This window comes from Myotis nattereri (genome assembly GCF_964212035.1).
Source record: "Myotis nattereri genome assembly, chromosome: 18".
NCBI lineage: Eukaryota > Metazoa > Chordata > Mammalia > Chiroptera > Vespertilionidae > Myotis > Myotis nattereri.
Window position 1 is genome coordinate 21,528,495 of NC_138093.1, and position 15,277 is coordinate 21,543,771.

A 15,277-nucleotide genomic window follows, 5' to 3' on the forward strand; every position below is an offset into this window, starting at 1 on the left:
CACTAAGAATGTCCAACTAACGGTTTAGGCCTGATCCCTTAGGGGCCTAAGCCTTTAGTACTTCCCCTGAGGGCTCCCTGGCTGCCAGAAGGATGTCTGACTTCAAGCTTAGGCCTGATCCCCTGGGGAGTCAGCCTAAGTCAACAGGTGGACATCACCCAAGGGGTCCTGGACTGCAAATGTGCGCAGGCCGGGCTGAGGGGACCCCCCCCCCCCCCCCCCACCGAGTGCACAAATTTTTGTGCACCGGGCCTCTAGTCCTATATAATAAAAGGGTAATATGCAAATTGACTGAGTGGTGGAATGACCGGTCGCTATGACGTGCACTGATCACTCGGGGGCAGATGCTCAATTCAGGAGCTGCCCCTTGGTGGATAGTGCGTTCCCTCAGGGGGAGCACTGCTCAGCCACAAGCCAGGCTGATAGCCACCCTTGTGGCAGTGCTAAGGATGTCCGACTGACGGCTTACACTCTAAGCTGCAGACGGACATCCCCCGAGGGCTCCCGGACTGCAAAAGTGTGCAGGCCAGGCTGAGAGACACCCCCCCCCCCCCCAGTGCAGAAATGTCATGTATTGGGCCTCTAGTAATAAATATAGTATAATTATAAAGTATAATATTCTTTTAAAAATAAGTTTTTTAAGTGGCTGCCTTAGAGTTTGCCGTATACTTTTATGACTAATCCAAGTCTGCTTTCAAAAAACACAATACTGCTTTACAGGTCGTACCAGTACTTTATAACAACAAATATTTATATTTCTTTCCTCTGGCTCCTTCAATTTGGTGCTTAGCTAAACCTACCTTAGTTTAAGCTGCTACGTTATTTATCAGATGTACAGTGTTCATATTTATTTCAGGTTATCAGAGTGTTATTCATTTTCCAAGTATGTATTCATTAAAGAACATATGAAACTTGTTGAGAGCTTGTAGTTATCTCTTCATGCTTATGATTTTCTCCAAATGATAATACTAACATTAAAACTAATTTTTAAGAAGTCCTGAAAAAGCCAGAATATAGTTACTGCATCAACTAAATTGGCATTTCTGGGGAAAAAAAAATTCAAAAAAATTTTTAATTAAAGCAATATTTCTTCTCTCTTTTTGCCCTCTTCTAATTTCACATCATTCCCCCCCCCCCCCCCCCCCCCCCGCTATAACACTTCTCCATCCATACCCTTGATTCAGAAAAAACTCCTTGGAGTATAATAAAAACAGGCATGGAGATTCCGTGATGTGAGTAAAAGCGGCATTGATTTAATAATCTCACAAAGAAATGTTCAAATACAGAAATAACTGTAATATAGCGATGCATGGGCTATAAAGACCTATAGTAAGAAGGTTTAACTTAGGGAGGGCAAAAAGGCCTTTCTTAAGAAGCACTTGAAATGAAATCTGAAGCATGAGTAGGCAAATGATGAAGGGTGGAAGATCCTTCTAGGTCAGTGATTCTCAACCTTCCTAATGCCGCGACCCTTTAGTACTGTTCCTCATGTTGTAGTGACCCCCAACCATAAAATTATTTTCATTGCTACTTCATAACTGTAATTTTGCTACTGTTATGAATTGTAATGTAAATATCTGATATGCAGGATGTATTTTCATTGTTACAAATTGAACATAATTAAAGCGTAGTGATTAATCACAAAAACAATATGTGATTATATATGTGTTTTCTGATGGTTTTAGGTGACCCCTGTGAAAGGGTCGTTCGACCCCCAAAGGGGTCGCGACCCACAGGTTGAGAACCGCTGTTCTAGGTAGAGGGAGCAGTGTGAACAGGAGCAGTGGGCGAGAGTGGCTGGTATGAGTAACTGAAAGGATTCAAGTTCTTTAAGAGGGAGGCTGAAGGGGTGGGGTAGGTAGGGACTATGATATGTTAAGGAATTTTGGTTTAATTTGTGTTGTTTTCATAAAAGTAGTGAGAAGCCATTGAGAAGTTTTAAACAGGATGCAGTCAATTTGTATTTTGAAAACATTATCTGGCTACAGTAATAATAATGGTTTGCAAAGTTCATAGGAGATGTAGGTAGATGAATTTAGGAGGCTGTTGTAATCCAAGTGAAAAATGATAGTAGATTGATTTAGAGGAAATGGAGAGAAGTAGATTAAATAATACTTAGGAGGGGAAATCAGCAAGACTTATGAGTTGGATATTGAATGGTAACAGAGGGGGATGTACAGCTGGATGGATAATGGTGCCTTCCACTAGGATAAAGAACACTGGAGTGAGACAAGATTTCAAAGGAAAGATCATGGGTTAGGTTTTATGCATTTGAATTTGAGTTAGCCATATAATGGCAAGTTGAATATAGGAGTATGTTGCTAATAGGAGGCAAGGTATGAACTGGAGGTATAAGTTGATGTGGTAACTGTGAATAATGATGTGCATGGTAAGAATATGGAGAAGGGGTACCAAGGACCTAGTTTGAAAAACTCCCAACATTTAGAGACTAGATAGAGAAAAATGAACCTCAAAGGAGACAGAAGTGTGATCAGAGAGGTTAGAGGAAAATCAGAAGTTTTTATTTTTTAAAAAAGGCTAATGTCATCAGGAGTCTTCTGTGTTTTTGTTTTAAAATGTTTTCTTATTTTAAAAAATTATTGATTCTAATACTTGTCTGTTAAAAATAATTTTTATTTAGCCCTTGTAGACATATCTTTGTCTCATAAAGGAGAAGCAATTGCGTACGTGTCAGGTGTGTCTTAGAGTTCTACTACTCAGAAGGGAGGTAGTTTCTGCTACAGGAAGTGTTTCATCAGGAAGCAGATGTGCTCCAGTGATAGGAGATGGGAAAGGGATGTTTTGTTATTAATTACTTAGCTTTGTATAAACAAGGGCTTTGTATTTTTGAAAGATGCCTTCTGGTTTCTAGAAATTAATCCTATTTTTAAAGCTTTTTATGAGTTAATCTGAGGTATGCACTCTCTTATTCTAGTAACAGAATTCCAGAACTGTTAATTGTAGCATACAGCATGTCTTCTGTTACAAAAGAGCTTATGGGACACATGGAACAGAATTTCAGTATAAAAAGGGTATGTCTTAAGAAGTGGTGCCTCCCGCTGGGTGGCTCAATTGGTTGAAGCATCCTCCCATACACCAGAAAGTTGTGGATTTAATCCTCTGTAGGGGTGCGTACAAGGAGGCAACCGATTGATGTTTATTTCTCACATAGATGTTTCTCTCTCTCTCTTCTCTCTCTCTCTCTCTCTCTCTCTCTCTCTCTCTCTCTCTCTCTCTCTCTCTCTCTCAATCAATAAACATATCCTTAGGTGAGATTACAAAAAAAAAAGGATAGGAAGTGGTGGTGGACTATTTGCAAACTGAGAAAGCTCAAAATTTGCCTTTCATCTCCTATTGCGTCTCTTAGTTGAAATAAATCTAAAAGGACACATTGATGTTTCTTTCGCACGCTCTCTCTCTAAAAATCAATAAAAACATATCCTTTGGTGAGGATTTAAAAAAATGCTGCAATTCATAAAATACAGGAGATTGTAGGAATTTTAATTGGGCTTTATTTATATGTTGTAGATAAACTTTTCTTAAAATTTTATCTTTATTGTTGAAAGTATTACAGATGTCCCCCATTTTTCCCCCATTGACTTCCTCCACCTTCCCCCCATGTCCCCCCACCCCCCAGGCCTTCACCACACTATTGTCTGTGTCCATGGGTTATGCATATCTATAATAATAAAAGCATAATATGCTAATTAGACGGGATGTCCTTCTGGACAAAGCTGGGGCTGTGAGAGAAGCCCAGGTCTCCAGTGCCTGCCAGCAGCTGGAGGGAAGCCCGGATCCACGGTGCCAGAGGGAAGCCGGTGCCGGCTGCACCTGGGGAAGGAAGGCCTCTTGCACGAATTGCATGCATTGGCCTCTAGTATGCATATAAATTCTTTAGTTAATCTTTCCCCACCCATCCACCCACCCCTGCTTATGCTCTGATATTCATCGGTTTTACTGAATGCGAGAAGCCATTTGGCTAGGATTATTATATATTTTATTCTCATCACACTACCATGAGAACTATTAAATCTTTATGTCAGCGATTCTCAACCTTTTTAATTTCATGGTACACAAATTAATTACTAAGATTCTGCGGCACAAAAAAAAATATTTTTTGCCAAAAAATAGATAAAAGGTTTATTCATTCACACCTGATGGCTATTGTGTTGACTGTTGTCATTTTTTAATTTGACAATCAATCTAAGGAAAAAGAGGTCAATGCCCCTGACTAAATAGCAGGTTATTGCATGTTTTAAAAATTCTTACCACACATTAGTAAAAAATCACTGCTCTATGTGTTTTATACACTCTCACAGAATATTGCAGGCAAATATTTTCACTTTGTTTTCAAATCCCAATACAATTTTTTATTTTGGTGAATCTAATCTGACTTAATCTCATGGGATGCTTGGGAATTTCAGGCTGAGTGAGTTGCTCAAAAATAATTTGAGATATGACTTAATATAAGGACTTTCATACTTATTTAGGGAATTCATGTGTTTCTCTTGACTTAGTAACCAGATTGGTTCTTAAAGCTATTCCTCCTTCCCTTCCCTTCCCTTCATTTCTTTTTGCTTTTTTTCCCTCTCTTTTTATTTAAATTTGTGTTTTAAATGTTATGTATTATTAGTAAGAAAATTTTAAGGTAGTTGATACGTTCTTGTTCTGACACTTCATTGATCAAACAATTTTTATAGTAGGTTTCATAATGAATGTAATTTATTTTAAGAAATTATAAATCCTGTGAATAGATTCTTTAAAAATTCATAAATTCATTATACAGGGTGGAGCAATAGTAGCTTTACAGTTGTTTTTATGGAAAAATAATCTGCACTAATAAAAGAGAAAGATGCAAATTGACTGTACCTGATATTAACATTCAAGTAAAAGCATGTACATTTTAATTTTTTGTGTGTAAGTGCCTAAGAGTAGAACTTCTGGGTCATTGGATAAATGGTTGTTTAACTTCATTTTTTTTAATGATGAATTTGTTCCTTGGTTATTTTAATATTTTATGCTCCCATTACCATTTATGAGGATGTTGGCCATAACTGTTACCAGCCCTTTAAATGTTAGCCATTCTGGTGGTTGTGACTGATATCTCATTAGTTTCTGATGAGTTTGATTTCTTTTTTCATATGTTTATTGACAATTCATGTAGCTTTCTTTGTGAAGGGTTGTTTAAACTTTATTGCCTATTTTTAAAAATTGGGTGGCTTTTCTTTTTCCTAATAAATTGTAATACTTATTCATATATTGTAGTACAAATTGTTTTTGAGATATTTATATCATGAATATTTTCTTCCATTTTGTGGCTTTCTTATTGATTAAAAAAATAAATTTATTTGGGGTGACATTTGTTAATGTGATTATATAGGTTTCAAGTGTACATTTCTTTGATACATGATCTGTATATTGCATTGTGTACCCATTATCCAAATCATATCTTCTGCCCTTATCATATATTTTACCCCCTTTACCCTCTTTTTTTAAAATTTTTTTTTTATTGCATACAGTATTACAAAGGGTATTACATATGTGTCCCTTTTTTTCCCCCACCCTTGACAATCCCCTGACCTCCCCTACCCCCCAGTGTCTTATGTCCATTGGTTATGTTTATATGCATGCATACAAGTCCTTCGGTTGATCTCTTACCCCCCTCCCTCCTGCCCCCCCCCCCCCACCTCTCCCCGGCCTTCCCGCTGCAGTTTGACAATCTGCTTGAGGCAGCTCTGCCTCTGTATCTATTATTGTTCAAAAGTTTATAATGGTCTCTATTATCCATGAATGAGTGAGATCATGTGGTATTTTTTCTTCATTGACTGGCTTATTTCACTTAGCATAATGCTCTCCAGTTCCATCCATGCCGTTGCAAATGGTAAGAGTTCCTTCTTTTTTACAGCAGCATAGTATTCCATCCTGTAGATGTACCACAGTTTTCTAATCCATTCATCTACTGATGGGCACTTAGGCTGTTTCCAGATCCTAGCTATGGTGAATTGTGCTGCTATGAACATATGGGTGCATATATCCTTTCTGATTGGTGTTTCTGTTTTCTTGGGATATATTCCTAGAAGTGGGATCACAGGGTCAAATGGGAGTTCCATTTTTAGTTTTTTGAGGAAACTCCATACTGTCTTCCATAGTGGCTGCACCAGTCTGCATTCCCACCAGCAGTGCACGAGTGTTCCTTTTTCTCCACATCCTCTCCAGCACTTGTCATTTGTTGATTTGTTGATGATAGCCATTCTGACAGGTGTGAGATGGTACCTCATTGTTGTTTTGATGTGCATCTCTCGGATGATTAGTGACTTTGAGCATGTTTTCATATGTCTCTTGGCTTTCTGGATGTCCTCTTTTGAAAGGTGTCTATTTAGGTCCTTTGCCCATTTTTTGATTGGATTGTTTATCTTCCTTTTGTTAAGTTGTATGAGTTCCCTATAAATTTTGGAGATTAGGCCCTTATCAGATATGACATTGGCAAATATGTTTTCCCACGCAGTGGGTTTTCTCGTTGTTTTGTTGATGGTTTCTTTTGCTGTGCAGAAGCTTTTTATTTTGATGTAGTCCCATTTGTTCATTTTCTCTTTAGTTTCTAGTGTCCTCCCCTTTACCCTTTATTACTCCTCACTCCCCCTTTCCTCTGGTAACCACCATACTGTTGTCTATGGCTATGAGTTTTTTTTTGTTTTTCAGGGTTTTTTTTTGTTGCTTTCAGTTTTATATCCCACATATGAGTGAAATAATGTGGTTCTTAACTTTTTCTGTCTGACTTATTTTGCTTAGCATGATATTCTCAAGATTGATCCACATTGTTGAAAGTAGCAGTATTTTCTTATGGCTCAGTAGTATTCCATTATATATATGTACCATATCTTTATCCAATTGTCTATTAAAGACTACTACTTCAGTTGTTCCCATGTCTTGGCCACCATGAATAATGCTGCAGTGAACATAGGGGTACATATATCTTTGCCAATAAATATTTTCAAAATTTTCAGGTAGATACCCAGAAAGGGGGTTGCTGGGTCATATGGTAACTTTATTCTTAATTTTTTGAGGAACCTCTATACTGTTTTCCATAGTGTCAGAGGACCTGAACGGACACCTCTCCCAAGAATACATGCAAATGCCCAATAGATATATGACAAGATGCTCAGCTTCACTATCTATTAGGTAAATGCAAATCAAAACTACAGTGAGCCCTGGCTGGTGTGACTCAATTGATTGGCCATCATCCCATGCACCGAAAGGTTGCCAGTTCAATTCCCAGTCAGGGCACATGTCCTGATTGCGGGCTCCATCCCTGTTAGGGGGTGTTCAGGAGGCAGTCGATCTATGTTTCATTCTCACATCGATGTTTCTGTCTCACTCTCCCCTCCTTTCTTCCTAAAAACAAAACAAAACAAAACACACATACACACAAACTATAGTGAGATACCACCTCACACCTGTTAAGTATGGCTATTATCAAAAGACCAGTAATAACAAGTGTTGGAGAGGTTGTGGAGAAAAAGAAACTCTCATTCACTGCTGGTGGGAATGTAAACTGGTACAGCCATTAATGATTTTCTTAATGTGTTCTATTAAACAGAAATTTTCAATTTTTATGAATTCATGTTAATGTTTTCCTATTATGGTTATTATTTTCTGTGTTCTAAGAAATTTTGTCTATCCTCAGTTCACAGAAATATTCTCTTCTGGATTCTTTGGCAAGCATTATTGTTTTATATTTTCCATCACAGATTAATTTTTGTGGATGGGTTGATGTGCCATAATAGAGACTACAGCTTAATGTTTATTCTTTTTCTCTTTCTTCAAATTCATGTTTCTGAGTGTGTTTTTTGTTTTTTTTAAACAAGAATCATATTATGCTTGTAAGTTACTCTAATTTGATATATTATGTTTTTGGGAAAGCCGAGTACTTCAACATTAATATAGAAATGTACAAGTTTAGAGACTATATAAGCAAACGAAAATGAGTTTATTGCTTTATGATAATGGAAATAATTAAAACATTTGAATATGTTTAAAAGAATAGGTATATTACTAAATTTACTATTTTTACATTAATAAGAGAGACTTGTGTGAGAACTTTTTCATTGTACACATTATACAAATAAATGGGTAGTTTTTTAGTTTTTCAGATGAAATCATCATTTTTTATTTAACTTGCAAAGAGATTTGATAGCCATGTTATATCTCTTTTACTGGTGGTCTAAGGTCTGTCAGGCTTTCCATTTGAAACCCCTATTTTCAGGAGTTTATGAGCAGACAGTTAAAAAAAAACACCCAACCAAAATCTTGGCATTCATGGTCTTGGTTCAATAGAAGGTACTTACTTTAACAAAATTTTAAATAGTCAGCTCTTTTTTTAAAATTGTAAGCAGCACAAAGAGGAATAAAGGAATTTCTTTGGTTAAATAAATAGGGAATAGTTTTCCAGACAACTTACCCCAATTCAATTTACAAAGCAAACTTTTCCCTTCTAGAAATTATTTAACTATGTACGGTCCTATTTCCAGTTGCCACAATATCTTGCCTCAAGATTTTTTTCTTTGCTGTCTTTCCTAGCAAATATTCTTTATCCCTCTTCTCTTTTTATCCATTTATGTGTGTTTTTTTTAATTCGCCGTAATATATTTACAATAAAAATGGCTTTAAATTTTGGCATTCTTTTGTCCCTTTCCCTCTACTTTGCAGTGCCTACTCAAAACAAGACTACCTATTGGTTGGAAAACAATATTAGCTTTGAGAGAAGTGTTATAAATAGCAATGCTTGAAGTTAAATTTCTGAAATCCAAACTTCAAAAACTATTCTGAAGAGCTGTTACTTAAAGAGAAGGCTTTTAGGCAGGGTTTTTTTCTTCCGGAAAGTGTAGCTGTCAGCTTGAGTACTTTCACATTCTGTTTTTAACCTACTATCATTTGCATGGTGAACACTTAAATACTATTGGTCCATAGAGGTGTCTGTGGGTTTTTGTTGCTTTTATTTCACTTCTTATTTTTTTAAAAATCATTTCCTGAAAACCAAGTACAGACATGTAACCTACTGGAAGGGAGCAAGATGATCTGGAAATCTTTACTTTTGCTGTTCTCTGAAGATAATTTGCTTCAGGCAAGAGATTTTTGGGTGCTGCTGAAATTTTGGAGATCTGGGAAAATGGGGTAATAGAATAACATGACACCAGTCCTTAAGCAGCAACATCTGCTGTGGTTCAAAGCCACACAAAAAAAGCTACTTAAGCAGTTGAATGTTTTGGACTGCACGGACAAGTGTGGTTCAACTGCTAAGACTACAGCGTAGAGGGAACTTTCAGCTTAGAGAAGTTGTTTAAAAATGGAGTCCTGGAAGATGAACATCTTTAAGAGACAAACATCATCTTATCCTCCAAGCTATCGAAGATCTTTATCAGAACCTGCTTATGCAAATTCAGAGATAGGAACAAGCTTAAAGAGTTATCCATGGTGTGGTCCATCGAAAAGCAAGAGGAAGAAAAATGAACATGATGTTTCCAATCTAGGAAAGCCATTGAGTGCTTATCGGTGGCAAACACATCCCAGCTCTAGGTGCAAAGTGGGCAAGAAAGAGAGTACGCAAAATAATAAAGGAGACTTGGATGAACTACAACAAAAGGTCCTGCCAAAGATGGTTGATGATAATGCTGCTGTTTCTGCTAGTGAGGTCCTTGGAACATCAGCAGAGAAGCTGAACCTGGCCAACACCCGGTTACTTCGGGTTCCATTCACCAGATCTATTTCAGAGCCAGAACCCCGCTGCAGTATCAGATTTGTGAGACCATCGCCGACTTCAGGGAGGTCAGTGGAGTCTGAGCAGCAGGGATATTTCATCCGTGGCATTTTCTCTACTCTTTCCAATGGCTTCTCCAGGATGCTGAGTCTAAAAGGAGAATCAACCAGTGAACCAGTAAGAGAAGGTATATTGTGATGCATAAGGGGAAAAAAAGAGATACCTGATTTAATTACTATTGGAACTTTAATTACTTGTGTTTTATAATAAGCTAAACCACACTATTTACTCATTATGAGCCAAATTTATGTAATAAGTATACTTTTTAAAAAGTGATAAACACTACTTCAGAGGCCCTCCTTCAATGAATAGTAATAAATAACAGTAAAATATGGATTTGGTTAAAGAATTTTTTGTATTATGTTATACTCTTGAACTCTGTTTTGAAGTCTGTGTAAAAGCGTTTATTTTTTTTTTTTTTACCTTTAAGTTTTTCAAGTTAAATGCAATTTAGAGGACGCATAATTGAATAATTTCCTTATGACAAAGTTGAGAATTAAAAAACATAATTTCTGTTATCCCTTTATAAATATTAACAAATATTATTTATAGCAGAATTGTTTTGGTAGGTTTTAAAATGTTGGAATTTTGATTTGCTTATGCATAAAAATATACAATTTGCATATGGAAGCGGAAGATGCAAATCTTGAATATGTTTTCAGATAACAAAATTGAAATTTGTGTTTGATTCAGGAAACAGAATTGTCAAATTTTTTAAAACCTCATTAGGACTTGTTTACATTTTAAAAAATTTTATGTTGATGGTAGTATTGTTAAAGCCAAAAAAACAAAAAGGGAAACCTCTGATTGCCTTGGAAATGACTGACCTAATCTGATAAATTGTCTCAATTATGTGTTAAGACCTATGTGTATTTGTTTGTTTTGTTTTTCTTGAAAATGTTAACACTGAAACTTTGATACTATTTTCACCCAGTTGAGAGAATTTTTGGACATGCTGTGATCATTAGAAAACTTCAGCTTATCTTTCTTATGAGATTGACCACATCAGCAGAGCTTTTAACTCTAAAATTGTGGGAATTAAGGAATTTTGTTATTGCAGTGTAATTTAATATATTTTAAAATAAAATTAGAGAATGTGATATATAAGTGAAAAATTAAGTATGCAAATATATGTGTACCAATAACTCAGTATTTTTCCTAAACTCTGCCTTCCCTAGATTTTCCTTGACTAAGTGAGTTTTAATGATATACTTGTGTTTTTGTTTTTTTGCTTACTCTTGGCTTACAGATAACTACTAAGAGTAAAATCTTTCTTGATGTGCCTGTATTAACATTCCATTAAAATTTTTGAGCCCTAGCTGGTTTGGCTCAGTGGATAGAGTGTCGGCCTTCAGACTGAAGGGTCCTGGGTTCGATTCTAGTCAAGGGCACATGCCGGGTTGTGGGCTCGATCCCCAGTGTGGGGCGTGTAGGAGGCAGCCGATCAATGACTCTCTCATCATTGATGTTTCTATCTCTCCCTCTCCCTTCCTCTTTGAAATCAATAAAAATATATTTAAAAAAATACTTTTTGAAAGTCTAGGTTGTTGCATTTCCTTGAATACTAGTATACCTGTTTCCTTGTCAGGTGATCATAGGCTGATGTAAAGGAGCATCAAAGAGAATTAAGAGTTTAAAATAAATTCTTAGAAAAAAATGCATCTCAATGGTTAACGTGCGCATTTCATAAAAGAAAGCTATAGGTTTTTAAAAAAATATTTGTGTTTATAAACATTTTTAGACTGTTGTAGTTAACTTTCAGTTTTTAGCAAGTATGACAAATTGTTGACCATGTGTGAGGTGTTTTGAGAATGTGCACCTGCTTTTTACACATTTTTTCTACTTAAGGAGATATAAAATATTCTGCATTTATTACGTCCTAATATCCATTCTAATCATAGAATAATTATGCATGTGGAAGCATATACAAAGTTTAAAGTGTACTTGTAAGGGATTTTAAGTTCAATAATTAAAGAATAGTACATACTATTCCTACCAGTCAGGTCAGCAATTTTTATTAAACAGTTACTATACCTCCTAAGTGCTTCACCAGTGGAGAGCCAAGCTCTTTAAATTGAACTGTAATTTTAATGCAAAGATTGGAGCTATTTTTTGTCAAGAGATCTACTTTTCTCTTGTAGCTTCTACCCAGCATATAGTCTGTGTCAGTGACTTTCTAACCTGCAGTTGTGAATCTTTATTTCTCTTTCCTCGCAAGGAAAAGAGTATGATTGACCTAATGGATGTGAATTGTACTTCCATCTATGCCAATTATCATTTGTGAAATTTAATCTCTTAATTTCTCTTTACACTTTTGTGGAATAGTAATTCCTTTCTCACAAGTGATAAGTAAAATTTGAAAATGCTATGTAAGTTATTACAGTATTGTGGCAAGGTATGAGAATATAAGAACATAGATGTCTTTAAGACTGTGTTAAGAAAATCAATATATTTATTAATTTTAAACTCACTAGTGTTTGTTACTTTTCTTCTTTAATATAAATTGCAAGATGTCAGAGGCATTAAATAATGTATGTATGTATTTAATACTTTTAAAATAGTGTTTGGCACATAGCAGCTCTCTCTATATTAGATATTGTTTCTATTAGAAAATGAATTTACATGAATACAGTTATTTTTAAAAAATAAGGAAAAAGGATATTTGATTCATAAGTTTGTTATAATTATTAAATACTAGTATAAATAAATTGTAGTGTTTTAATCTTAAGTTTTGTAAACTCAAACTTGTTCTGAGCATGTGCATCTTCTGAGCATAAACAAATAATAATTTCTTATAACTGAACACAATTACCCTCAAGCTTAAAGCAATGAAATATACTGTACTTAGGGTCCTCAACCAATTTAAGAGGGAGAAGCTTAAGGTTTCACTACTATTCTGTGTTCGACTCTCCAGTTGAACAGTATGTATTCCTTCATCTGATACAATGTATAGGTCAAATGATATAATATTTAAAAAATTAAACATTTTCTTATAGCTAAAAGTAATTCCAGCTGCATTTGGGCCCATGGCTAAGCATGGAGTCAACTTGCTTGCAATAGGGGAAATATATTGAACACCCATTAAGAGAAGAGTAACTAAACAGATTATGGCATATCAGATCAACAAAATTTCATATAATCTAATGGCTGCCACTTACTAGCTCTGTGAAGCTAAGTAGAAACTATAAATTGTAAGAGTACATGGTATGTAAACCATATATCTAATGTATGTAACACTTAGAAAGTAGAAATTACTGGGAGGCAATTTTATTCCTAAATTATTTTTCTTCCTCTGTTAATATGTATAGGTAGGAATGAAAGCTTTAAAAAAGTAAGGAAGTAAACTAATTAAAAAATGAAATAAGAAAGAAAATTAAATATACCTTAGGTAGTTCTCCTTTCTGGTTATAGTTTATGCTTTAACATGTCATAGTAATAAGAATATCCTCTTTCCCAGTGTTATGTTATTAAAGACCTCCTAACTTAGAAATTAGAAGACTTTTTTTTCAAATATTTTAATATTCTCATTCCTCACAAGGAAAAGAGTATGATTTTAACAATTTTTACATACAAAATGTTATTGAAAAGGACCCTATACATTAATTCAAGAATTGTTTATTGAGTTCCTAAGACACTGTTATTGGTGCTGGGAACATAGCACATTATTTATTAACTAGGGGCCCAGTGCATGAATTCATGCACCTTGAAAGAAACTATGGGCCCAGTGGGCACAGGGGCTGGTCTTGGCCCATCTTCCGCTCCCCTGCCTGGCCCCTTCCACTGCAGCCCCCTGTCTTGTCTGCCGGCAGACCCGCTCCTGCTGCCACCACTCCCATGTGCTAGTGGCGCTGGCCACACTCAAAGCCCGCTGATGGTGTGGAGCGATTGGGGCTGTCGCCATCGGCAGGTGCGAGTGGTGGCTGCTGCCACAATTGCCCCTCAGGAGCAGGGGGAGGTGGTGAAGCCCTCAGGGGCAATCAGAGCTGGCAGCCACCGCTCGCACCCACTGACGGTGCCGAGCAATCGCAACTCATGCTGAGCATTCGGGACTGGCACCGGCATCGAGCAACAGCTCTGGTTGCAGTTGCAAGCGGCAGCTCCGGCACTGGCAGCGGGTGCAAGCAGGGCTGGTGCCAGTAGCAGGTGTGAGTACTGGGCGGGACCACAGTGCATGGCAGCAAAGAATTTTCAGTAACCACCAGAGGCTCGCCATGGTGACAGGGACTGGCGCCCGCCTTGGTCTGGCATCTCTGCTCACCTGCTCCACCGTCTCACTGCCGCGGCCGACACCCGCCATGTTCCATGCTCTGCCGCCTGCTGCCAATGGTCTGGTGGTCAGCGCACATCATAGCGACTGGTTGTTCGGTTGTTCTGTCGTTTGGTCTATTTGCATATTAGCCTTTTATTATATAGGATGTGCAGCTTCCTTACTTATTCTAGGGAACCAGTAACCATATTAGAAAAAAAAGTAGGCTAAGTTCACAAGAAATACATATAATAAACAGTGGTAAAGTCTAGTTAGTATAAGAACTTACCTAGTGCCCAGATCTTTTCTATAATTGGAACTTCTGTTTGCTTTATATTATAATCAGTTAACAATAGATGCTTCTACAAATTCAGAGAAATGTTTTCTTCTTACTATTTCTCCTAAGAATCTGTGTTTCAGCATGCATACCACCTATTCAGCTAACATTTTGTCATCCATCTGTTGCATCTAAGCTGTCCTGAAGTTGTTGATCCAATATTTTGTCATTTATGATATTTATGTTGTCTGTTGTTAAGCAGCTTTGAAGTTAATAAGTTTTAAAAATTAAAGCAATGAACTTCAATACTTTAGGCTACTTATGTATAACTCTACTGTATTTAAAATTATTCAATATATCAATATAATTCTTTCATTAAAATTTTTTTTATTGATTTCAGAGAGGAAAGAGAGAGAAAGAAACATCAATGATGAAAGATAATCATTGATCGCTGCCTCCTGCACACCCAACTGGGGATCCAGCCTGTGACCAGGGCATTGCCATGACCAGAAATTGAACCGTGACCTCCTGGTTCACAGGTTGATGCTCAACCACTGAACCATGCCAGCTGGGCCTTGCATTTTCAATAAATGTATTTCTGGGTATATTAATCTGCTAAGGCTGCCATAACAAAATACCACGGAGTAGGACAGACTATATAGCTTAAAAAACAAATTTATTTTCTCACAATTCTACAGGCTAGAAGTCTTAAGATCAAGGTGTGGGTGGTTGCTTTCTCCTGAGGCTTTGTCAGCTTGCAGATGGATCTGTCTTTTTGTTGTATTCTCACTTATCCTTTCTTTTGTTCATAGGTGCCTTCATTGTGTCTTACTCAAAAAGACACCAGTCCTATTGGATTAGGGCCCCATCTCATTATGACCTCATTTAACCTTAATTACCTCTTTAAAGCTCCTATGTCCAAATATAGTCACACTGAGGG

At 36.6% G+C, this 15,277-nt stretch overlaps 1 protein-coding gene across 3 annotated transcripts in view; it reads left to right on the plus strand.

The window, feature by feature from the left end:
* The window catches only part of RASAL2 (RAS protein activator like 2), a 248,978-nt gene that overhangs the window by 70,483 nt on the left and 163,218 nt on the right, over window positions 1–15,277 (plus strand). Inside the window, exon 1 of one of the 3 annotated variants that reach the window (XM_081112118.1) lies at window positions 8,174–9,941. The exons of the other annotated variants lie outside the window; for them this stretch is intronic. Coding sequence (XP_080968244.1) covers window positions 9,344–9,941 — 598 coding nt within the window. The 5' untranslated portion in view covers window positions 8,174–9,343. Of the gene's footprint in view, window positions 1–8,173; window positions 9,942–15,277 lie in introns of those variants that run through there. 3 annotated transcript variants of the gene reach the window in all.